The sequence below is a fragment of the Halichoeres trimaculatus genome, unplaced genomic scaffold (genome assembly GCF_033239565.1).
Source record: "Halichoeres trimaculatus isolate MK-OKI-2021-1 unplaced genomic scaffold, fHalTri1.1 fHalTri1_scaffold_13, whole genome shotgun sequence".
NCBI lineage: Eukaryota > Metazoa > Chordata > Actinopteri > Labriformes > Labridae > Halichoeres > Halichoeres trimaculatus.
In genome coordinates, this window is record NW_027437191.1 from 34466449 (window position 1) to 34490739 (window position 24291).

The 24291-nt window shown below is 37.7% G+C and overlaps 1 protein-coding gene across 1 annotated transcript in view; it reads left to right on the forward strand.

Annotated features, from left to right (window-relative positions):
- The first annotated feature begins 1458 nt into the window (after nt 1–1458).
- mthfd1l (methylenetetrahydrofolate dehydrogenase (NADP+ dependent) 1 like) overlaps nt 1459–24291 on the forward strand; it is a 52443-nt gene continuing 29610 nt past the window's right edge. Inside the window, exons 1-19 of the mRNA XM_074685851.1 lie at nt 1459–1847; nt 3227–3311; nt 3478–3528; nt 3625–3678; nt 3956–4080; nt 4526–4626; nt 5799–5935; nt 6324–6423; nt 6501–6565; nt 6664–6761; nt 7883–8056; nt 8211–8347; nt 11083–11129; nt 11665–11772; nt 11867–11941; nt 14513–14615; nt 16364–16440; nt 19123–19263; nt 21177–21245. Coding sequence (XP_074541952.1) covers nt 1618–1847; nt 3227–3311; nt 3478–3528; nt 3625–3678; nt 3956–4080; nt 4526–4626; nt 5799–5935; nt 6324–6423; nt 6501–6565; nt 6664–6761; nt 7883–8056; nt 8211–8347; nt 11083–11129; nt 11665–11772; nt 11867–11941; nt 14513–14615; nt 16364–16440; nt 19123–19263; nt 21177–21245 — 1977 coding nt within the window. The 5' untranslated portion in view covers nt 1459–1617. The remainder of the gene's footprint in view (nt 1848–3226; nt 3312–3477; nt 3529–3624; nt 3679–3955; nt 4081–4525; nt 4627–5798; nt 5936–6323; nt 6424–6500; nt 6566–6663; nt 6762–7882; nt 8057–8210; nt 8348–11082; nt 11130–11664; nt 11773–11866; nt 11942–14512; nt 14616–16363; nt 16441–19122; nt 19264–21176; nt 21246–24291) is intronic.

Below are 24291 nucleotides of genomic sequence, written 5' to 3' on the forward strand. Positions count from 1 at the left end.
ACATGGGCGTAAAGTGGGGGGTCAGACTAACAAAATCAAACAGCCAATGGCCCCCCTGCCTGACGATCATCATATGATCAAATTTAACATAATAATTCAAATGATGAATGTTGCTGCTAATTTTTCCCCATACAGGTAATTGGATAGTAAAATAAACAGCCTGTACAACAGTTATACCCATAAATAAGTAATGATTGACATCAGATTTCCTATTTCCATCATATATTGCAGACATGCAAACGCCATCATAGCAATAACTCAGGGGGGTTGCTATTGTTTGAAACTCACAAAGTCAGGACTAATCTCAAAAACAGATGTGTGTCAGTATTAGGTGTGGAGTTATGGAATAAACTCAACAATAAAATGATATGTAATTTTATGTTAGTTTTTAAGAAGACTTTAATTAGACTTTAAATCTAAAATTATCAAAGGTTACAATGAAATTTAATTGAAGTAAATTTTTCAGCCTAAGCCGTCATGTTCTGAAATAATGTAAAAATAATGTAAAAGTACCGATGTTTACTGTTTTCTTTTCTTATTTTTTTTGTATAAACATGATTTTATTTTATTTATTTTTTTGTTTGTAAACCAAAATAAAGCATTCATTCATAACTGGAGGGCAGTTTCAGTGGGCCCATACGTGAAAAGACAAAAATACTTAAATTTTGTAAAAAAAAAAAAAAAAAATTATTAAATAAAAAAAATAAATAAAAATTGCTTTGCTGGAGATAATAATAATAATAAAAAAACAGACTGATAAAACGTACCTTGGTCACTCAGAAGCTACTGCTTGTCTATGAGAAGGTTTCTTTCTGTCTACTGTCATAATTATGACTTTTGTATCTCATCATTTTGACTTTAAATCTCCTTATCTCGATTTTTATCTCATAATTACGACTTTTTTTTCTCATACATTTGTCTTTTTATCCTATAACTATAACTTTGTTATGCCATAATTTCAACTGTTTTTTATTTTAATTTTTTTAACTGTCGTATATGGGCTTCCATAAATTAGCTCATTGTCACATTTTCTTTTTTTTCTGTGAATATGTAACACGTGAAGGCGCGTGCTCAAACCCGCGAGCCTGCATCTGCTTCCAAGGGCTGCTGCCTTCAAGTGTACCCCGGATTTTTTAAACCTATGAAACAAAAGCATAAAATGTTGCTGTTTATGAAGATTTTTACTTGAGTGTTGAGATCATTTTCATTTTTTCTTTGGAAAAATAATCGGCCGAAACTTTTTAATGACGTCAAGACAGAAACCGTCTTTTTCATATCAAAAAAATTGTGGAAGGAGTAGCAGTATGTACAAAATATCACATAATGAAGGGTGAATTTTCCGTTATTCTTCTATTTCTTTTAACTATCGAACGAAATAGTGCTTGGAGTTTTTTCTAATTCTCTGTGTAGTTTTTTTTTCTGGTTGTTCGTGCGTAACAAAACCGGAATCCTCCAGTTTCCGACTGTCCTTGAAGACACCGGGCTTCCATCAGGACCCTGTTGCCACCTCCTCAACCGTCTGTGTTCTTTACTCCCGGAGGCTTGAACCCGCTAGCCCCACGGAATACAAGAGGAGAACACATCCACCACAACTTCAGTAAAAGAGTAAAAACAGCCATGAAGTTATCTTTAATTCGTAACGCTTGCGGCAGCCTCCGGATACCCACATCCCGTTCAGGAAGCAGGGTCAGCGGCTTGTCGCGAAGATGCCTACCGGTCGGTACTTCCAGCAGCCGGTTAATCCTCCGGACAGCCAGCGCCACGAGCAGCGGGGGAACTAACCCCAAAATAGCGACCAGCTTCGGGAAACAACCGCAGCTGGACGAGGGGCTCGACAGTTCTCTGAGGTGAGGGAGAAATGTGTGTTTTTAAGGAAGTGCAGCCACAAGCAGCTGAAGTCCAGTTGTCTTTGTATGATTTATGATTAAAATAAAAACAGGAAAATGTGAGAATTTAACTGTTTTAACACAAGCCGGCGATGAAAGTCGACTTCCGCTTTAACCGGCTTCTCTGCTGATACCGAGCAGCCCGTTCTGCACGTGCGTATCATCAGAGGGTCTCCCGCCAGCTGACGTAACTTTTCTCTGCTGTTGCCAAACACACGAAGCTAAACATTATCATAAGGAGGACAGAGCTAAACCAATAATACAAGTGATTTAGTCTTTCCAAACGGTTTATTTCACGTCATGTGACTTGTGTTGTTATTAGCATCACTGTCAGCATGTTAGCTAAGTCTTACGGTTTGACAAAAAAAACAAAAAAGTGAAGGATTAATTATTTTCCTGATAACTATACAGTCAAACAAACAATAAAAATAGCTATAATGTAAAGTTTTTGTAGTTAATGTTTATATTTTTTACATGTAGGTCAGTGTGTTAACGCTACACGTGAATACCTAAGCCCCTCCCACTTATTGTCACATGCGTAGTAAGGTGGTCCATGCCTGTAAAGAAAGATTGTGTTCTTAAATAGCAATTTATTGTGTTTTTTGTCTTAGTTTTTTTTACTAAAATAATGTTAAATTGGTTGAATCGCTCCATTTGGGGTGTAAACTTTTGCATATTGTGTTAGAAAAACCACATCTCAGCAATAATAGTTTGGAAAAAGTGCATAAGTTTGCACTAAAAATTATCATTCCATCATTGTTTTACAACATCTAAGTTTTCTAATGTTTCATTACACTGTAAAAAGTGATTTGTTGTTCTAACATATTATTTTAAATCAGTATGACAAAAGATTACTTAAGTTGTTGTGAGAAGTTAGCATCATCTTAACTCCAAAATGTTTTTTAACTTAAAAATCTGTGTCCACATAAATCAGAAACGCATGTTAACTTGAAAGTGAAGGTATTTGAATGGGAGTGGAGATAAAACACATCTACATCATCATGTTTCTGCAAGTTTTACCCAGGTGCATTGTGGGCATTTTATTTCTTTTTAAGTTGTAAGGTTATTTATGTCATTTATTATTGTCCATGAATTTTGTTTAAGTAAATGAACTTTTGTATCTGTCAATGGGTAACATTTTTTGCTCTTGAAAGCAGAGTTTTCTTTGGTATACTGTCACAAATTACTGTCAATATACTTGGAAATTTTAACAGTAAAATCCTGTTATGCTTAAAAACAGCACTGTAAAGAATACACTGTAAAATACTGGCAAACCTGCTGCCAGTACTTAAAAAAAACAGATGAATGGACACTGCTTACTGGACCATTTTCTCTTACAGGATAGTCGTTCAAAGCACCAAGGAGACGATCAGCGCTCTACAGAGAAGAAATCCAGCAGTCCATCCATTGTTAGCCATCGTACAGGTAGAGATAAATAATATACAGGTTAAAGGTTTGTCTAAGGTGGCCTTGAAATGTTGATATCATGAGACTGAGTTCACCTGCTTTGCCTCATCACCTTTAACCTTAAGGTCAAACTACTGAAGGTTGCTCTGTTGTTGGCTCTGTGTTTGTGTTTGTGTGCGTAAAGACAGGTGAAGATGACAGCTTGTTGGAGATCAATAAGAAAATGGCCGGCAGGGTAACTACCTCACTTCTGTGTCTTCTTTCATGCTCTGTTTATTCATGTACTCAATAATCCAAATTAATCATCCTTTCTTCATCTTTGTGTTCACAGATTGGGTTAAACATCACTCAGATTTGTCTGGCGAAGGATTGCAGCGAGGATGAAGTAAGTGACTCGCCTCATTTTCCTCTTGTGGTTTTAATCCAGAGCAAAACTTCTTCCTGCTCGCTGATTGTTGAGCATGTCAGTACATGAAGAACCACTCCCCTGGCATTTATGTCGACTCAGTATACTGCAGTATGTATTTTCGTAACTGGACTAGGAAGTAACCTCCCAGTTTTGACATCCATCTTTCACTCTGTACTCATGAGATATCATTACACGCTCCACCTGTTATTCATAAAGTTTGGGTCATATGTCATTTCTCTTTGTGTGTGTGTAGATTGTGGAGGAGGTGTTGAAGCTAAATGAAGATCCCAGGGTGCACGGGATCTACCTCCACCTCCCCGCCGCGTCACTCACCAGCCGAGTGCTGAACACGCTAAACCCCAAAAAGGATGTAGATGGGTAAATGTACTACATTTTCCATATACTTGTTTTTTGTAGTTTGTGAATGTATTTTTTATTTTTTCTAAAAGTCACAGACAGGTTTTATATTCCTGTAGTGGACATTTTAAGTTGAAGTCAGCCCGGTCTCAGTTGTGCAGCTTCTCTTTCCCCACAGAGATAACATAGTCGTCACATGCTGAGTCACGTTCAGCTCTAATCAGAGAGGGATGCACAGGATTAAGACTGAATCAGAGTACAGTGTGAGCCTCCTGTCGCCAATCACTGATAAATTAGCAAGGGACCCTTCACAATTAACCCGAATGAAAGAGACTGCAAGATGTTTGTTACGCGTCTTTTTAAAATTTAATCAAAAAAGTGATGAAATATCTTTTATAGCCTTATAAAAAAGGAAGTATAGTGTTATAAATGTATAATTCTTAGTGTCAATTTTGTCTCATGTTAGGATAACAGATCTGAATGTGGGCCGTCTTGTTCGAGGAGACCTGAGCAAAGGCTTTGTGCCCCCTTTAGCCAATGCGGTCCTGGATCTGCTGGAGAAACATGGTGAGTTTTTGGTGTTGGGTCTATCGAACTGAATGAAAACACTGACTGACAAAATAACTTTTTTATATATAACTCAATTTTTTTAAGGTGTGAGTCACCACTGCGAAACAACGTTTACTACAGCAGACCAAAAAGCGAATAAACCAAGCTAACAGATTGAAGTACTTTGACATGAATACACTAACACTAAACAAAATACACTGACAAAAAACAAACAACAAAAACCCATCATAATAAAACAAAAAATGGGATCATAGTGTAAAACTATAATATGGTATAAAATACAATAAAATAATAAAAATATTAATAATATTAAAAAAGAAAAAGAAATAAATAAAAAATAAAGCAAATTAATCAATCAATTACATCATTAAAGCAAATAAAAAATAAAATTCACATACAAAAACAATTTTTTTGTACAAATATCTTGAATACCAGATTAAAATAAAAATAAAAATAGTACAAATTAAATTGAATTGTAAAACTATAATGTGATATAATAATAATAATAATGTAAAAATAATGATATTAAAAAAGAAAAATAAATAAATAATAAATAATTACAGCATTAAAGCAAATTTAAAAAAAAAAAGAAAAGAAAACTGCAACCCCAAATGAAGCCCACCTGTTCCCCACCATGAGACCTTTTACTCCTGGAGACCAGGGGAAAACTTGACTCAGCAGCACTATATGAGAGCCACCCTGGGGTTCAGAGGGCAGGGGTCAAAGTTCACGTCACAGTTATTCAGAGCATCCCTGTAACAAGTAGAAGCACTTCACCAACATGTCGTGGAGTTTTCCTGTAAAAATGCTGACTGGAAACCAACAAGTTGTTTGCAGTAGAGCTAGTAGAGATATTACAGGGTATAATGGAGTATAGTATAGATTTAAAATATAAGATTTTTATTTGTAGGGGGAGCATGTGCAGTGTCACTATCATGATGCCGTTTGATGTATTGGCTGAGATTTTTTTTACATCCTAAAACATGACAAAGTTATACAACAACACTGGATATACAGGAAATGAGCATAAGGCCAAACATGAAGCAGCTTCATACGCCAACCCAAGCTCAGATGGTTAATATTTCAATACTTAACGTATGTTTTTCTGTGATTGGAAAGTGCTCTATAAAAAAATAATCAGAAAATGTGTTGATGTTGTTTTTCTACAGATGCTCCTTTAGACGGGAAAACTGTGTTGCTGGTTGGAGAAGAAGGACCCCTCAGCCTGGCCCTGCAGTGCCTGATTGAAAGGAGTGGTATGGAAGTTAACAGGAGCCACTGGAGCTCCAAGAGTCTGCAGAGACAGGTGGGTTTGTGGGATCTGTGTAACTTTCTTTTCCAAAACTTATTTAAATATAAGTTTAAATTTGTTCCTTCCAGAGGATTAAAGAAGTAGTTGCAAAAAGTTTGTGGTTAGCTGTGTTTACTATTAGCTTATAGTTCCCCCTTTGCTAATGTTGTTACTACTGACTCTGTTATAGCTTTAGATTTTATTCTCCATTCACTAAACCATCTGATGTACAGTTCCTGAAGTTCCAGTGATTGACCACTAGGTGTCAGTGTTAGCTCATTAAAATCCAGCATCAGTCACAATATGTTGTCCTGTACTGCACCTTTTTAACAGACTGAGGCCTTTGAGCCAGTCAAACAGAAAAGTAAGAGCGACTAGTTTTGTCTCCATCCTTCTTTCCCAGGTGATGCAGGCTGATGCTGTCGTGCTGTTGGAGGCCGGGGATATGGACGTACCACCTGCTTGGGTTCGACCAGGAGCAGCTGTTATCCGCTGTGAGACAGGTACGAGTCTGACCTGTTGTTGAGAGAGGGGAAGACTCCCAGAATAAAGTCATCACCTGAAATCTGTTTCGTTTCAGACGATTCCTCTGAGATGTTGTCAAAGTCTGGGTTGGGAAACCTCACAGCAGCTTACAGGACACAGGTTCATCTCTTTACTTCTCTACTCTTTTTTTAAACTCTATTCTGGCTCCACTGATCTGTTCTTACTTTGTTTCTTCTTCTCTCCTGTTTGTTTGACAGAATGTGGTGCGTGGTTGCAGTCGTTGGCTCCAGGATCAGCAGTACCACCCCTGGTGTCTACGCAGCCTCAAACTGCAGCCCTTGACCCCTGTACCAAGGTACTAACCACCAGATATAGAGACTACCATGGGAGAATATAACATTATTTACTTTTTTCATCATAATAATACATTTTTATTGCACTTTAAAATCAGAAGTTTACAAAGTGCTTTGACAAAAAGTCAGTACCACAAGCTTCGGCAATGAAAGGGGTTTAAAGCGGGAAAACTATGGAACCCCAAAGATTCATGAATAAATAAATAAAAACAACATTTTGAAATAAATAACATTTTGATAAATAAGATAAAAATATCTAACATGTCCATTAAATTGTGAAATATTTTTTGTTATTCTTTAACATTGAATTATTATAATTAAATATTTCATATTAATTGTTTTAATAACTTCATACTTTTTAAAACAATGACTTTTTATTTGATTTCCATGCTTTTATTAGATAAAAAATATTTTTTTACAAAGTCATTTTTTTTCATAATGTGGTTTTTCAGCATAATAACTTGGTCAGTCAAAGCACATAGGGCGGAGCCAGCTAAGTGATTGGCCGATCCTTTACTCAGACATTGCAGCAGCACTTGCAGGATTGATTCAAATATAGAAACTTGTCACTAATGCTGAGAAGACTGAAAAGCTGAAAACAGGAGTACATGGCACATTTAAGACCCAATGGCTGCAGGAAGGAAGTCAGATTCAGAGTTTCTCCCCAAGCAGCTGAGAGCGGAGGTCTGCAGATAGACCCCTCTCAAGCTAATTGACCTTAAACAATTAAGCAGATTTTTTTTTTCAATCTATAAAAGCTTGGAAAATGAATAAAAAGTCATTATTTTAGAAGTTTGAAATTTTTAAAATAATCATTATAAAGAATTTGATTATAGTAATTCAACATTAAAAAATAGTAAAACATATTTAATAATAATTGTGCCATTTTTCACATTTTAATGGCCGTATTACATAGTTTTCTGTTATTTATCAAAATGGTATTTTTTTCTAAATATTATTTTTATTTAATTATGAATCTTTTGGGGTTCCATAGAAAACAGAACAGCAAAGAGTGTAAATAGAATAGTAAAATAATGAAATAAAATAGGATACTGTTCCAGATTTGATGCTTTAAAACCAAAACTATATCAGAAAGTTTTGCCTGTTTTCTTGTGCTTGTTAGCGACATTGAGATCTCCAGAGCTCAGACTCCCAAAGCGGTGACCCAGCTGGCTGAGGAGATCGGACTGCTGCCCGAGGAGCTTGAAGCCTACGGCCGGAGCAAAGCCAAGGTCCGACTCTCGCTGTTGGAGCGCCTCCACACGCAGCAGGATGGGAAATATGTGCTCGTTGCTGGGTGAGTCAAACTTCCTGTATACTGTATTTAAAGTTGTGAAGGAAAAGGCACTGTGAGCTCTCAGGGCCACCGTACATGACTGGAAATCAGAGATGCATACAGATTCAGTCACACCGTGCACACTTTTAGATTAAAACATGGTGTTTTTGTTTAGGATAACCCCCACGCCTCTGGGTGAAGGTAAAAGCACGGTGACCATCGGCCTTGTCCAGGCTCTGTCTGCACACCTTAAGCTCAACTCCTTCGCCTGCCTCAGACAGCCGTCGCAGGGACCCACCTTCGGGGTTAAAGGTAAAACTACGTGGTTTCATGGCTCATTGTGTCATCCTTAAACCTTTCAGTTTCTCTCAACTGCATTGGAGGTTACAGGTGGTGGGTGTTATTAGGGTTCTCGCCCCAAGGGGGGGGCACCGTCGTATTTGGTCCGTTTCTTTCTTCTTCTTCCCTCTGCTCTTTCAGCTCAAATTTGACCCCCTGAACGTGCTCAAAAACTCACCAAAAATCGGCACACACATTTTGATTGCCAAAAACTTTTATATGATACCAAACTTGACACCCAACATCCCATAATTTGCTCTGTAGCGCCACCTGGGCACACTAAAACGGCTCTAGTTTCCACTAGGAGTGTCGTAGAGAGACTAAACCAACGTCAAAATGTCCGTCCCATTTAGTTTTATCCAGATGTGAAGGATTTCTGGCAACAACTTTGTGATTGTGTGTCTAAAACATCGAAGAATATTTGTTTTACTGTGTAAAAATATGTTTGGGCTCTTTTCAAGTGATATACTAAATGTGCAAACAGTTCTTTACAAATCTTCTCATTATTATATGGATTTTATACTTTTTTTAATCTATATCCCCCCAGCACTTGTTCAGATGTTGAAAATGTACGTTGTTGCCTTACTCTCATGTAAATGGTGGTTCTATACTCTTTTAATTAAGAAAATAATAATAATAATAATAATAATAATAATAATGATAATAATAATGACGCAAAAAAAAGTAAAAATCATCCTGTTTGAGATGAGAGGTTTTGGTTTACGTGTGTTTAAAAGTAATGTAAGCCTGACAGGTGAGGATGGCGCTGTGTGACATTGAGGGTGACAAACAGGAAATGCTTTGTAGACCAGACCGTCTCAATTCAGTTCGGCCTTTGCGGTCTACGCAGGCTACGAAGGCTGGGTCCTCCAAAGGCTGCCTGGCTACGGAGGCTGCAGCCCCTGAATTGAGACACGGCCTAAAAAACCTGACCTGTCTTCAACAGGAAGCTGGCTATATGCCTTTCAAAATAAGATTTTCTCACTTTTTTTGCCTTCAAACAAAATCTACAAACTCAGAAACCATAAGTGGTATCTCCTTGAAAGTCGCTCACATCACAGACTGGATCCTGCTATACAAAAGTTATTCAGGATTTTGTTGTTTCCCGAACGGTTTTTGAATGGCGAGCCCTCAAAGCCGGCGAACTTATAAGAAGCCCTCTCAGCTCCCGCATTAAGAATGAATGGGAGTGGAAGATCAAGCTGCACTATTTTGGCTTCTACACAAAAAAGTCAAAGTTGTACACCTTTAAAAGTGACATGGATGGATTCCTGACAAAATTTCCTACAAAAATGTTTTTTTTTTACACATTTGGTTAAAATTGTATGGAAGCGTATTGCATTCACTTGAAGAAAAAAAAAACAACTCAGGGTTTTTCAGAGTAATTTATTCTTTGGTTTGTTTTTTGTGGTAATTAATTTTGTTTTTCTGATTATTTTTTTATTGGTTTGTTTTTTGTTATAATTATTATATTGGTTTGTTTTTTGTTATAGTTATTTCTGTTTTCATGAGTTATTATTTTGTGGGAATTAATTTTGTTTTTCTGATTAATATTTTTTTTATTGGTTTGTTTTTTGTTATAATTATTTCTGTTTTTATGAGTAATTTTTTTTCTGTTTTCAGATTACTTTTTCCCTGTTTTTAGGAGTAATTTTTTCCTGAAATATCGAGATACTTAGAAATCCTGCGAGAACCTCAACCTGATGTTTTTTGTGGTAATTTTTTCCTCCTGTTTTTAGGAGTAATTTTTTTTCCCTGAGGTATCGAGCTACTTCAAAATCCTGTGGGCTCCTGTGTCCCGCACGGATCAGAGATCCTGTTCAGCACATATATGCCTTATCCTCAACTTTCTTTAAATTACTCATAAAACAGAAATAATTATAACAAAAAACAAACCAATAAAAAATATTCATCAGAAAAACAAAATTAATTACCACAAAAAAACAAACCGAAGAATAAATTACTCTGAAAAACCTGAGTTGTTTTTTTTTCTTCAAGTGAATGCAATACGCTTCCGTAAATTGTGCCATCTATAAGAACTTGTTTGAAAACATTTTGTGAGTGTCACTCCCTCTGCTGCAGTAGTTCTATGATGATGTCACACTCATTAGGCTCTGCAGGAGTTCTATGATGATGTCACACACTCAATGGAACGTCAGCTGGTCATGTGACTCACTAAAGGAGGGAAAATGCTTTGTTTTTTTCACACACACATAATAGAGGGATGAAACCTTGACAGAGGACTTAAAAAGGGCCTGAAACGCAAACATCATACACTCACAGCCCTGAACTATCCTGTGACATGTTAAATGATTGGATTCTTGACAAATTTTCCTACAAAAATATTATATTTTTACTGCAATTTTCACACTGGAGGTCAAACAGACATGACAGATCACCATAAGCGACTGGCAACAGGGCAAGACGGCCCGCTAAACGCTGCTTGCAGCTTTAATTTTGGAGTAAAGTTTACATCCAGAAGTTTGTTTCCAAGGCTGGAGACAGGCGCCAAGACCAGCGCTCAGGAATGTATCAAGTCCCCGTGTGATAAGCTATCTTTGCCAGCGTGAAGCCAGCGTCTCATACCCTGCAACATTTCATCCCGGGGTGGAGCGGTTCACTCAGAGTCCAGCTCCCAGCACTCCTCCTTTGTGTGTCCCTGTTGTGTTTGTCTGCCTCTGACTGCGCTGCCTCTTCTCTGCCCCCAGGGGGAGCTGCAGGAGGAGGATATGCCCAGGTCATACCCATGGAGGAGGTAAGACACACAGACACTCACAGCGCTCCCTGGCAGGAGGAGCGCAGGCTTCAAAGACTCACACCAGTTTGTGAGAAAACAGAAATACACACACACACTCACACACACGTCCTGGAGCTGAGGCGTAACACTGCCTGTGACTAAAGGGACTGACTGTGAGACGGGGAGGGAGGTGGTTTAGGAGCTGCAGCTCATGGCCTTGAAAGAGTCTGACTCCTTTTCTCCTATCAAAACACTCTTCTTCCTCCTCCTCCTCCTCCTCTTCTTCTTTTTTTTGAGTTAATTTCCTTTAAATTGCACGGCTCTTGTCAAACAGAGAGAGTTTTTGTCATAATATTTTTAAAGACCCAGGAAATGGAGTCAGACGAGTCTTTTGTTTGAAGTGAGTCCAGTTTTAGTGATTTAGCCCTTTAGCTCCCGCTGGAGGCTTTGTTTTTCACTGAGGCTCAGTAATCCTACATCACAGTGTTTTATACTGTGCTCCCAACGTCTCAGACTCTTTCTCTGTTTCTGTTTCCTTTTTCCAACGCCTCAGTTCAACCTCCACCTGACTGGTGACATTCACGCCATCACAGCCGCCAATAACCTGGTGGCAGCAGCCGTCGATGCAAGGATGCTGCACGAGGCGACGCAGTCAGACAAGGTGAAAGGAGATGATGTTGTTGATGTGAAGAAAACTCATCTGTCTGATGTTTCTGTTAATAACTGTATGAACGTGGTGTCATGGTACCTTTCAGGCCCTCTTCAACAGGCTGGTCCCATCTGTGAACGGGGTCAGGAGGTTTTCCCCAATCCAGATCTCTAGGCTGAATGTAAGTGTGAACCCTGCAGAGCCACAATCTTTAATGTCAACAAGCAGCACTAGGTGGAGGGAGTGTTATGTTCCTGCAGGAGTTGTGTTAGTGTCCACCAGGGGGCCTCAGTGAGCTTTTCCAGTGTTTTCTCCTGTAGTAACTCTGGTTGTTGCATCATGATGCACATACATTTTTTTCTCACACTTAGTTTTTTTTCAGTTTTTCCATTTATCTAAAACAAAGAAAAAGAAAGAAAAATACAGAATAAATTTTTCTTTCCTCAACCTCAGCAGGAATTTCATTTTTTACATCTTATGAATTTCTGTCATAATTTAAGCCAGTTTTGTGCCATGGGTGCATCATCGTGTAACCATCTACCTGTGATTGCTTTGTCAGCAGCAATAATGAATAATTTCAGGAGATATTTAGTTTATCGATTCATTGAACGTAATTTGAAGAAATGATGACTGTCAAAGATGTTTGATGTTAAGGCTACAGGAAGGAGAAGCTGGAGTCAACTTTATAATAATATTTCTGATTTCCCAAAGTGTCTTAGCTATAAGAGTTTATAGAGCCTCTCAGTTTAGAGAAATGAAAATTTTGTCAGAATCAGGTTATATTGTTGAGTACATTTGCACATACAAGGAATTTGACTTGGTGTTTTGGTGCGGACAGAGCGGGTGATGCTCTGCAGACCAGGGGTGGTGTTATGGGTGGGCCCAGAGGTCCAGGTACACCCACTTTTCAACAGGCCCATCCTAAACTTTTCTTTTAATCTTATTTATTTATTTTTGAATCAGTTCAAAAAGAGAGTTTTAAAATTTTGTGACTTCATGTTTGTTTTATTAGTAGACATGCACCGATCGATCTGGGCCAGTTTCCTTAATTTGGGGATCAGTGATCGGCCCATCCTTACATATGAAACTGATCTTAAACTCAGGACACTTTATTGGTTGTTTAAGTTACAACATAAAGATTTTATTGTTCACAGGTTTTGTTCAATGATTTTCAATAAAATAAGATTGGAACATTTAAGGTATATGCTGTCAGTTATAAAAAATAAAAATCAGTATCGGTATCAAATCAGTATGGGCAGGTCAGGCTTTTTAAAGATCGGTGATCGGCCAGAAAATTGTGATCAGTGCACCCCTAGTTATTAGTGTGAGATGCCCTGTCTTTGAAATACGTCACCTTTTTTAGCCTCTTGGGGGAAAAAAACAGAGTTATGAAACATTCAACTTCATGTTGGCGGGATCGGAACATTATTTTGGGAAAAACTGTAGATTTTTATTTATTTTAGGGATACACCGATATGAAAGTTTTGGCCGATACCAATATCTGATACTAATATTGCTGTGCAATGGCCGATAACCAATATTTACCGATATCAATATTGGTAAAAAACAAAAAGCAAAAACAATCTGAGATGATGTGTCGAGGTAGTTCAGAGAGGAAGAGCGGCGTAATCGTGAGTTAAGACGACCATGGAGAGGATCAAAGGATGGAGCGACCGAGATAAACATGATAAAAAAAACAAAACATTTTGTCTGTTTTTTGGATCAAAAACAGGAAGAGAGACACAAAAGAAGAGAGTCCACTCTTCTTAGGTTGTTTTGGTGTTTACAGTCATAGAAAACAAGATTATTTGGGTCTTGAAAGATCGTTCAGGATGCTCTGAAAATCGCAGCTAATGAGTAAATATCGTCTGATACTGATATTGATACCGCTATATTGTGCATCCCTCTTTTATTTTATTAAACAGTGATTAAAGTCCTTACTCTTACAGTTTATAATAAACCATCGTGGTGCAACCTACTGGTGCATTACAATGCCACCCTTTGGTCAGTACCATGGAGAGTGATTGCAGGTAGATCTGTTGACCTTTGCATCAAAGGGTTAGAAAAAAGCAACCAAATGAGCTTTAAAACCACATATAGTTATAGTAGTATTTTGTTTTTCTTATTCAAATTATTGATCTACAAACCTTTGTAGTTAAGGCCGAGCCCAAAATTTGTCTGTCCAACCCAAAACTGAAATCCTGACTCTGTCCCTGCTGCAGCCTGTGATGGAGGAGGAGAGGATGGACGCCATGATGGCGGCGTAGAAGTGCACCATCATGATCAATTCCACCTCCTACAGTTGTACACCAAACTGTCCTCAAACAAGACACCGAACCTCAAACTGCTCCTGCTGTGGATCAGAGGAGTTCCCACTCAGCCAACAAGGGGTCACACAAGCCAGTGCTCCCAGTAGAGCTGGTCCAAACCCCAATAATGTGTCAGGTATCAGCATGCCAAACATGAGCCGGAAACTAGTGAGATAAAGTAACCGAAAGATGACGAAGAAGAAGAGGAACTTCTGTGAATCTTTCAACCCAAACAGCTGCGATCGTATCGTCTTGATTTCTTAGGACAGAGTTCGGTAAAATGCAGCTGCTTTTGTTCAACGATGGTCTAAAATAATCAGGTGGAAATAAAGTTCGGATAGCCAGGACAGAAACTTGGACACAAGTTGAATCAAAGCCCAAAACTTCACCTGATTGTCTCTCTGAACTCACTGACCTCTCATCCTTCCTTCTCTCATTCTCAGCGTCTCGGCATCAAGAAAACCGACCCTGCTTCTCTGACACCTGAGGAGGTCAGCTCCTTCGTCCGCCTGGACCTCGACCCCTCCAAGATCACCTGGCAGAGAGGTACCAAGGACTGGAGCTGTCCTAAAATGTTTCTGTCTTGTATAATGATGTTGATATACGCCAATAAATGAAGGAAAGGGATGAAAAATGTGAAAATTAGAGACAAATGTGTTGATAGCTTTGATGAGCTAAACGGGTCACCCAGTGAGATTATTTATAATCCCAGAGATATATTATAGAACAAGACAAATATGACTATCACACAAATCTAATTTACATGAAGGAAGACAAACATCTCGTGGTCTTTAAACTCAGGGTGCCGTCATGTAACGCCGTCACATGCTGCCTGAAAAAGACTATTTTTGACACCACAAACTTTAGTTACGTGGTGTTTCTGTCTTTATTTCCTCCATAACTCAAGCCGAACAGTCAGAGTGTCTCAGAGTTATTAATGAGGGTACCTTGGGTGTGGGAATAGCTTCCTCAGTGGCCGCTGTGTTGTTTTAAAGCTGTCAGCGAGGACCAGCGGCCGGGTCAGACGCTGCTGTGACTGATGTGGTATTTACTCCAGTGGCTCCAGAGGGCACGCTTAAAGACGAGCCCTGGAGATTAAAAACAGATTTACCTCCTCATGTTGTGTGGGTGTGACTCTGAGTCTTTGAGCTCAGGAGACAAACCAGGTTTCTTCCCTTTCTCTGCATCGAGCCAACACCAGGGTCATGTTTCTCTTCTGTGGTTCCCAGGCTGGTTTTTACAGCAGCGCAGCCACAGAGTAACCAACGTTATCAGAGACTGGGCCAAACGCTGAGTGAGGTCACCGAAAGAGACAAACCCTGAAAGACGTCAACACCTGCTTAAAATCACAGAGGCATCACTTTCCCTGCTTATGATTCAGTTTTTATGTGTGGGTCTGTGGATTTTACTGAATGTTAGCTGCTCGATGTGAAGACATGAATCTGTTTTTTTTTCCTCCACACCCTGATTATTTTTTTAATTTTTGGCTTTGAATTTAGAGGCATATATATGTATATGTGGATTAAATAAAAAAAAGATCCAAAAAATAAATTGAATAAAATAGATAAGTGAAAAGCTAACAAAATAAAATGCTGATTTTTTTTTTTATAATTAATAATAACAACAATAATAAAAAATAATATTATCAATGATAATAAAAATAATATTGATAATTATAATAAAATAACAGTAACAATTATAATAATAACAATAATAATAATAAAATAATAATAAATAAAAATGATTTAAAATAAAAATAAAAATAATAAAATAATAAAAATAAGGTTTCTATGTGTGTGTCTTTACAGAATGTCAGCTGCTCGCTGTGAAGACATAAATCTTTTTTTTCTCCACACTCTGATTATTTTATTTTTGGCTTTGAATTTAGAGCCATACAAATAGAAGAAATATAAAGGCCATTAAAAAAAATAAATTGAATAAAACAGATAAGTAAAAAGCTAACAAAATAAAATGATGAAAAAAAAACAAATAATTTATTATCATCAATAATAATAATAATAATAATAATAATAATAATAATAATAATAATAATAATAATAATAAACATAACAAATAATAAAAAATGAATAAATGAAAATAAACAAACAATTAAATAAAAATAAAAGATAAAATAAAGAATAAAAATAATAAAACAATTTAATAATGAAACTGAAGATTTGTAAATAGAGTAAATATATGTACTTAATAAATATATATATGTAGAAATAAAAGTAAAAAGAAAGTTGATTAAAAAATAATATATGAAGATGTAAATCTTATTTTTTGTTCTGCAGTTGTCGACACCAACGACCGTTTCCTGAGGAAGATCACGGTGGGACAGGCGAGCACTGAGAAAGGACAGATCAGAGAGGTATGCAGCACTCCCAGTTCATAACACTCTGTTTGGATGTTTGCTCCCACTCTTTGGGTTTGTCTGTTTTCTTGGTTTTTAAAGAATGAATGTGGCTTTAGCGCTGGTTTGGAGACATCAAGAAATCCTTGAATGTCACATTCCTCTCATTGCAAACATTTTCCCGTACTCTGTACTGAGGGTTTGAAGGGACACATCATCTCATTATTGAGATACTTGGCACAAAAAGGAAGGAGAACTGTGTTTGGTGGATCATGTTTTGTGATAATCAATCTTATGCTCATGGAAAACTCGTTTATTTCCTTTTAAATGGAGTCACATTAGTCAGGAACATGTATTTATGGGATGAGCAGCAGAGTTGAGTATATGCCACGCACAGGAGCTCCTTGAAGATTTCTGACCAGGGAGTCAGAAAGATAGTCAGAAGAGTACTCAACGAGCCAAAGACCACCCTGAAAGTGCTCCAGAAAGACTTGGAGGCAGCAGGTACAATTGTTACAGAGAAAACAATAGACAATGCACTCCACCGCCATGGCCTCTATGGACGCTCAGCCCGCAAGACTCCATTCCTCAAGAAAAGGCATGTTGAAGCTGGTTTAAAGTTTGCTAAACAGCATCTTGACAAGCCTGTAGAATACTGGGAGAATGTTGTCTGGTCAGATGAGACCAAAACTGAACTTTTGGGCTGTCATACTACAGACCATGTTGATTTATTGCCAATAAGAGGCGTTACATCAAGAAAAAAACTACCAAACACAGTTTTCATTATTTTTTGTGCTAAGTTAAGGTGCCTGTGAGTCCATTCTCCTGTGCTCGGACTGCGATGCCCTCTCCTCCGTCTCCGTGATGAGGCCCAGATGTAACTCACACACGTCTGCGCTAACGACAGCCGAACCAAATCCTGTAAATAAACACTTCACCTCAATGGGAAGCAAGCCGGCCTAAGTGAAAGCAAATGTTTAAAGAAGGAGAAAAACGACCCACCCATCCTCACACACACACACACACACACACACACACACACACACACACACACACACACACACACACACACACACACACACACACACACACACACACACACACACACACACACCTGGGACAGCCACTGAGCTGGATCAGCACATGCTTACAGTTACTGCCATGGGCTCATCTGTTTCCCTTTCATTCCTCCTTCCTCACCTTCCTCCACCTTCCTCCACCTTCCTCCACCTTCCTCCTGGATTCTCTGCAGACCTGTGGGAGTTATCGCTGATGTTTCTCAGTGGATGGATGTGTTTCTGTTTTAGTTTCTTGTGTGTGTTTGTGTGTGTTTTGTGGAATAGAGAATACTTTGGTTTTCTTCACCCGTCCTTGTGGAAAGCTCTGATTGAGTCATTGTCTCTGGTTTTCCCCTGTCTCTTTCTTTTGATCCATGTTTAACGTAAATCAATACAAGAAATAGAATTAAAAATGAGTTTAATATACCAAAAAAGAAGTTTTTCTCATGTTTCAGCTGCAAATCAAACAGATTTTCTGTTATGGTCAATTCACTTTGATGTCCAGGCCTCTGAAAAATCACATATGTCTAATTTTCTTTTTTCTGTCCTTTTCTTTCCTGTAACTGTTGATTGGCTTTTTCTTACATGAAAACAACATATCACTCAGACAAAATACAAACAAAACAATGCAGTACATAGCAATAACAGTAGTAACAGTAATTATGCAGTTCAGATTACATTAAAATATAGTAGGAATAGTACAAGTGAATATTAAGTAAATTATTAATGAATTAATTTGATTAAGAATTAAATGAGAAAGGAAATAATTTACAATAAAATAAAAAAAATAAAAATAAAAACAAAAAACAAAGAGGTAAAATACTATGTAATAAAAATAGAAATAGTAGGTAAAATAGATAATAAATTGAATAAATCAAGAAAAAAAGAAAAAGGAAATTAATAATAATAAAATTGAACAAATTAAAAAAACAGAGGGGTGAAATAATACTTTGCAATATTATAGAAATAGTACAAGTGGATGTTAATGAGTAATAAATAAAATTGATCAAGGAAAAAAGGAGAAAAGAAATTTGAAATAATTAAACAAATTTAGAAAAAGCAAAAGGGTAAATAAATACTATACAATATCATATGAATAGTACAAGGGGGTAAATAATCAAATAAATAACAAATTAATTTCATTAAGAAAAAAAGGAGAAAAGAAATTAATTAGTAATAGTAATACAAAGATAGAATAATAATGAACAAAAAACAAGTAAAATAATTCCATATAATATAATATAATAGAAAAACTACACGTAAATATAAGAGCTAATATTTAATAAGCAAATTTGATTCAGAAAAAAATAGGAGAAAATAAATAAATTGGATAAAAGTGAACAAAATAAAAAAACAAAGGGGTTAAAAATGATACAATATAGTATAAATAGTTCAAGTGTATATATAAGTTAATTTTCAATAAATTGAATTGTTTAAGATAACAAAGGAGAAAAGAACTTTATCATAATATTAAAAAAAATAATAATAATAAAAAAAAATGGGTTAGTCTGCTGCCTTCCTCTTCATCAAGGATCTCAGTGAAGACCAGCTCCTTTTTACCAACGTAAACAGTTTTAGGCTAGAAGAGCCTAAAGGCCCTGAAAGTTGTTTCATGTCTGATTTTCTTCTTCTCCAACCTCAGACCGGCTTCGACATCGCCGTGGCCAGCGAGATCATGGCCATCCTGGCTCTGGCCGACAGCCTGGAGGATATGAAAAACCGACTGGCACGCATGGTGATGGGGACCAGCCGCTCCGGACGGCCCGTCACCGCCGAGGACCTGGTGTGTGTTTACTGAGTGGGAGTGTAGACAATAACACAGCTGGGTTATCATTGCTACATCTCAGAATACAACACAATGAGGGGATTTAGCCAGCGCCACTTTCCTCCTGCTTGGTTTGGGCGAATGTAGAGGAAACGTCCCAGGTTTGTGGTGGAGGAGTGCGCCGCTCTGGGTTGGCTGATGGGAAATATTTCAACCAATGGATGGGAGTATTTTGAGATTTTAACCAGCCACGCCAGCTCAAACAAATCCCATTTACTGGTAAAACTGTGCCGGCTGAGACGACTTAACGTCTCACAGCTCCAGAAAACACAGCGAGTGAAGCAGGACGACTAACTGCCTCTGGTTTTAAGACACAAGCAGTGCTTTGGTTTCCAGCTCCTGTAGGTTGTAGACACACGTGTTCAAACATGCCCTGCTGTCATTTCTGAGGACAGTAGAAATTTAAAAACTCCCACTTGTCCCAGACACTCTAATGCACCACTTCCTCTCTGCAAAACAACACGTCCAGTTTAGGTGTAACCTGCTAACAAGATGTTAAACAGGGCTGTAGCTCCTCTCACTGGGCTCAGCTGGTTTCCTGGTAAAAAGTGGGACCTGTGTTTTTTAGAGCTGTAGAGGAGGAGCTGTCTTTTTGATTAGGATGCAAAAATGTACACGCACTTCCCAGCATGCTCTTGAGAAAACATAGTCAACTGTATTTGTGTTGAAATGATTGGAAAGCCTAAATGATATTATTTCTTACTTTTTGTCAACTGTCCTATCCTCATTAAGATAAATTGAAGATTTAAAATTGTACGCTACATTTATCTTTGTGATAAGCATCCCTTTTTTGTTGAAATATTTATTAATTTATTTATCTATTACTTAAAATTTATCAATTATTTTAAATGTATTTATTATTTTGAAAAATATTTCTCTGTTTTTTAAAACTTATTTATTATTTAAAATTTATCAATTCTATAAAATATGTTTATAATTTAAAATGTATCAATTATTTAAAATTTTTGTATTATTTAAAATTAATCAAATTATATAAAATTTGTATAATATTTAAAAAATATGAAACAATTATTTGAAATGTATTTTTTATTTAAAAAATATGGATCTATTGTTTAGAATTTGTTTATTGTTTAAAAATTGCTTATTATTTTAGAATTATTTAAATTATTTAAAATTTATTTATTATTTAAATTATATTTATCATTTGAATTTTTTTTTTTTGTTTTATTTTATTTTATTTTATTTTATTTTTTTTTTGTCATGATCAAAAATAAGAAGCTGAGAAAAGAAACTCAAATTTATAGAAAAATATTAATCTATTATTTAAAATTTGTTTATTGTTTACAATTTTTTTATTATTTAAAATTTGTATATTATTTAAAACTTAATTATCAAATATTTAAAAATTTATTTCTTATTTTAAATTATTTATTATCTAAAATTTATTAATTTTGTTTTGTTTTATTTTTATTTTTTATTTATTAATTTTGTTATTTTTGTCATGATCAAAAATAAGAAGCTGAGGAAAAGGAACTAAATTTTTTCCAAGTCACTCATCAATCAATTTATGCTTGAATTCAAAATGAGGAAAAAATTTTTACAAGTATTTTTTAAATTCATAAACTGGTCTAGACACAAAAAAATAAACTTAATGAAGCTAAGTGGTTAGCCATAGGTCATACCTCTTACCTTGGATTTATTATTATTATTATTGTTATTATTATTATTATTGATATATAATACCTGTTTTTAAAAAAGAAAAAAAAAACAAAGAGAAGTTAAAAAATATATATTTAAGCGAGGCAACAGTTGAAACATGATGGGCAGAGACAGAGATAAGAGCTGAGATGTCATTTATAAGAGTGTATCTGATGTGTTCACCCTCCTGTTTCCTTCCTCTCCCCTCTCAGGGTGTGAGTGGAGCCCTTGCTGTGTTAATGAAAGATGCCATCAAGCCAACACTGATGCAGACCCTGGAGGTGAGACTTTCCCCTCTTTAAAAGTCATCACTTTGCATAACTGAGCATCCCCTGACGTAAATCCTGCAGAATGAAGGAGCTGGAAGTCGACAGAAACCCTGAACGTGAGCTCTGGACCGGTCTCTGCCTCGGCTGTCAGAGGAGAGACAGGGAGGACAGAGTGCCCCACTGAGAGCTTTTAACAAAGATGATGGATCGACCCTTTCCTCCCACAGGTCTTTATCTTAACAGCATTTAAGCTGTGTGGAGAGGACAGGTGGAGCGCTCTGAAACAGGGCCAGCCCGTCCAGATCCACGCTGTCTTAAGGAAACAATTTAATTTGACGAGCGGTGTGGTGACTTAAAGCTTAGCTCTGCCTCTCACTACATCTGGCTTTCATTTGCTGAGAGACATTATCGTCAGGAGGAGAGACATGAGATCTCCCAGAGGAAATACAGAGTACACTATGGGTGACCCCGAGGACAGAGCCCCACCCGAAAGGTGATGGATGGAGGAAGGAGAGGGGAGAGTTATTCATTCAGCCTTTATTATGATTTAGTTGAAGTTTTGAGCGACTTTTTCAAACTTTTTCAAACTTTAAAACACGTGGAGAGGTTACCCACTTTACTTTGACATGTACATGGGTTTAACTTTAAAAAAATTCAAACCAACTATAAAGAATAGAATAGAGTAGAAAATACTTTATTTATTTATCCCTGAGGGGAAATTCAGGAGGAGTCACAGCAGCAATCAGGAAAACCAAAGTAAGAAAGTGTATAAAAAAGTGCAAAAAGCTCCATAAGAAAATAGATGCTGACAGCTTGTCCATGTCTGTGAATAGCATGATGCTACTCTGCCCTCTGGTGTTCCCTCTGTTGCTGGGTTAGCACAGCTAGCTCGTCCATCTTATTGGAGATAGATCTTACGTTCCCAACAACGATGGATGGAAGGACAGGTCCATGTCGTCACTTCTTAGCTCACACCTGAGAACCAGCACGTCGTCCTCACCTCCTTCTTCTCACCTTGTGGGGAAACATCCGGCCTAGCACCAGTTAGCATTGACATGCTACAGGCTGCTAACAGCTGATTTAACATGTAAACAATGCAGCCATGGTTACATGTAGGATCTCCAGACTAACTGTATCGTATCATTTTAGGGATTAAGGATCAGAAATATTTTATCCTTATTTTCAACTTCCTCCTTGAGACTTTCTTTCAAGTTTTGAGCTGAAGTGAGAAGTGAGAAACGTTTCTCCTCAAATTTTTCTTTCTCCTTTGATATTTTGGCCGTTCTTATGGTAGAGCTTTCTCTTTCACCACCAGGTTTCTGTGTCTTTTAGGTAAGTTTTCTGGGACTGAGGCAATTTACTATGATTCTCGATTTGATTCATTTACGATTTTTTGGGTGTCAATTCGATTCAAACAGTGATTCTTCGATATTTACCATTTTTGACATTGTTAGACTTTAAACACCAGACCATGTGAGAAACTTAAAATGATGATGCGTTTATCAGGAGCCATGTTTTCCCGAAAACGCCCATCACTTGAGTCACAGAAAAATAATTCGCCCCCTGCTGGAGAAAAGCGGTAACTTTTTTCCATCCCATCTTCTAAACAAAGACAAAAATGAAGGATTTACGTTTGAAAAAGATTCAATTTTTTATCTGTGGTTAAAGGATCATCACAATCCTGACATTTATAAGAGTTGATTTTTTCCTCCCACCTGTGGCGTTTTCTGTCAGATCAGTCGAACTCACCTTTGTTGGAAGTGTTTGCCTCATGCTCGGTCTAACACCCTGTTTTCTGGTTGTTCTGGTCTATTTTCCATTTGTTTGTTCTGTTTTGGTTTTGCACAGAGAGCATGATTACATGCCCTTGCCTCTGGGTGGAGGAAACAAACACCGCCTGGGTGTTTTCAGGGGACGCTTGGCTTGCAGCAGAGATTTGGTCACTTTCTGTTTTTCAGGAGGAAGCGATGCGGCGGTGTTGTGTGAAACCGTTTCCTGCGTGGGTTTCCTGTGATTCTGGGCCTCGGAGCTCCATGAGAACTTTCCGTGCGGCCTGACCGCCGGTGCCCTCTTCGCCCCTCTTCGCCCCTCTTCGCCTGTGACTGTGTGTGAGTCGAACACAGATGCACACATGAGGATACAGCGGGGCGTTTGGAGGCTGCTGTGTTTGTGACAGAGGAGATTTTTGTGCTTGGAGGAGATACGCTCCTGTGTACGTCTCTGTGCAGCTAACTTTTTCAGACTTCCTGTCTACGTGGAGCTGTACTCTGAAACTCGGGCCTGGTCGCTCAGACCTGACTGGGAACATTTATTATCTCTGCACTGGTCTGCAGCTGGTACAGCGGACAGTGACGGACACACACAGAAAGAGGAAACAGTGACATGATCCTGATTTTCCTGTTTTTGTTTCGTTCCCCTCGTCCTCACAATCCCTCCACCCTGACTTAAAAAAATTACACTCTCCACTTTCTATCCACCATGACTTTCACCTTTCCGAGCGCCTTTTTCCACAGATGTGACCTGGAAAACCACGCACACTCTGACACGCGCTGACGATCCTGTCTTTCTTGAGGTTAAACGCGACTGAACCAGTTTACTCCACATGAAGCAAAGCAGCGTGGCGTTTGTCAGGGTCTCGTTAAATGGCTGATTTACTCCTCTGAGGGGAGGCTGTTTATGCAGGCGGAGGGAGAGGTATGCAAACAAAAGCTTAGAAAATCATGCGCTGCCTTCCTGTCCTTCCTTTTTCCTCCCTCTCAAGGAATTCACGTGCGCCGTCACAATGGCTTCTGTAGTTTTCTTCCCAGGAACTTCCCTCTTGAAAGTTTCGTCATGAGTTCAGTGAAAGGATCAGGATCTGGAGGAGGCGGCGATCCCTCGGCGGCTGCGTTCTCTGATGCTCTTCGATGTCAAATCTGGATCCATGTTGAAAAATCTTTGTGCACTTAAGAGTAAAGATAGACTGGTATGGTTATTTTTCAGGGCTGATACCGATAATCAATAGTCAAAGAAAGCCCATAACTGATATTTATGATGTTTACACACAAGATTTAAGCTG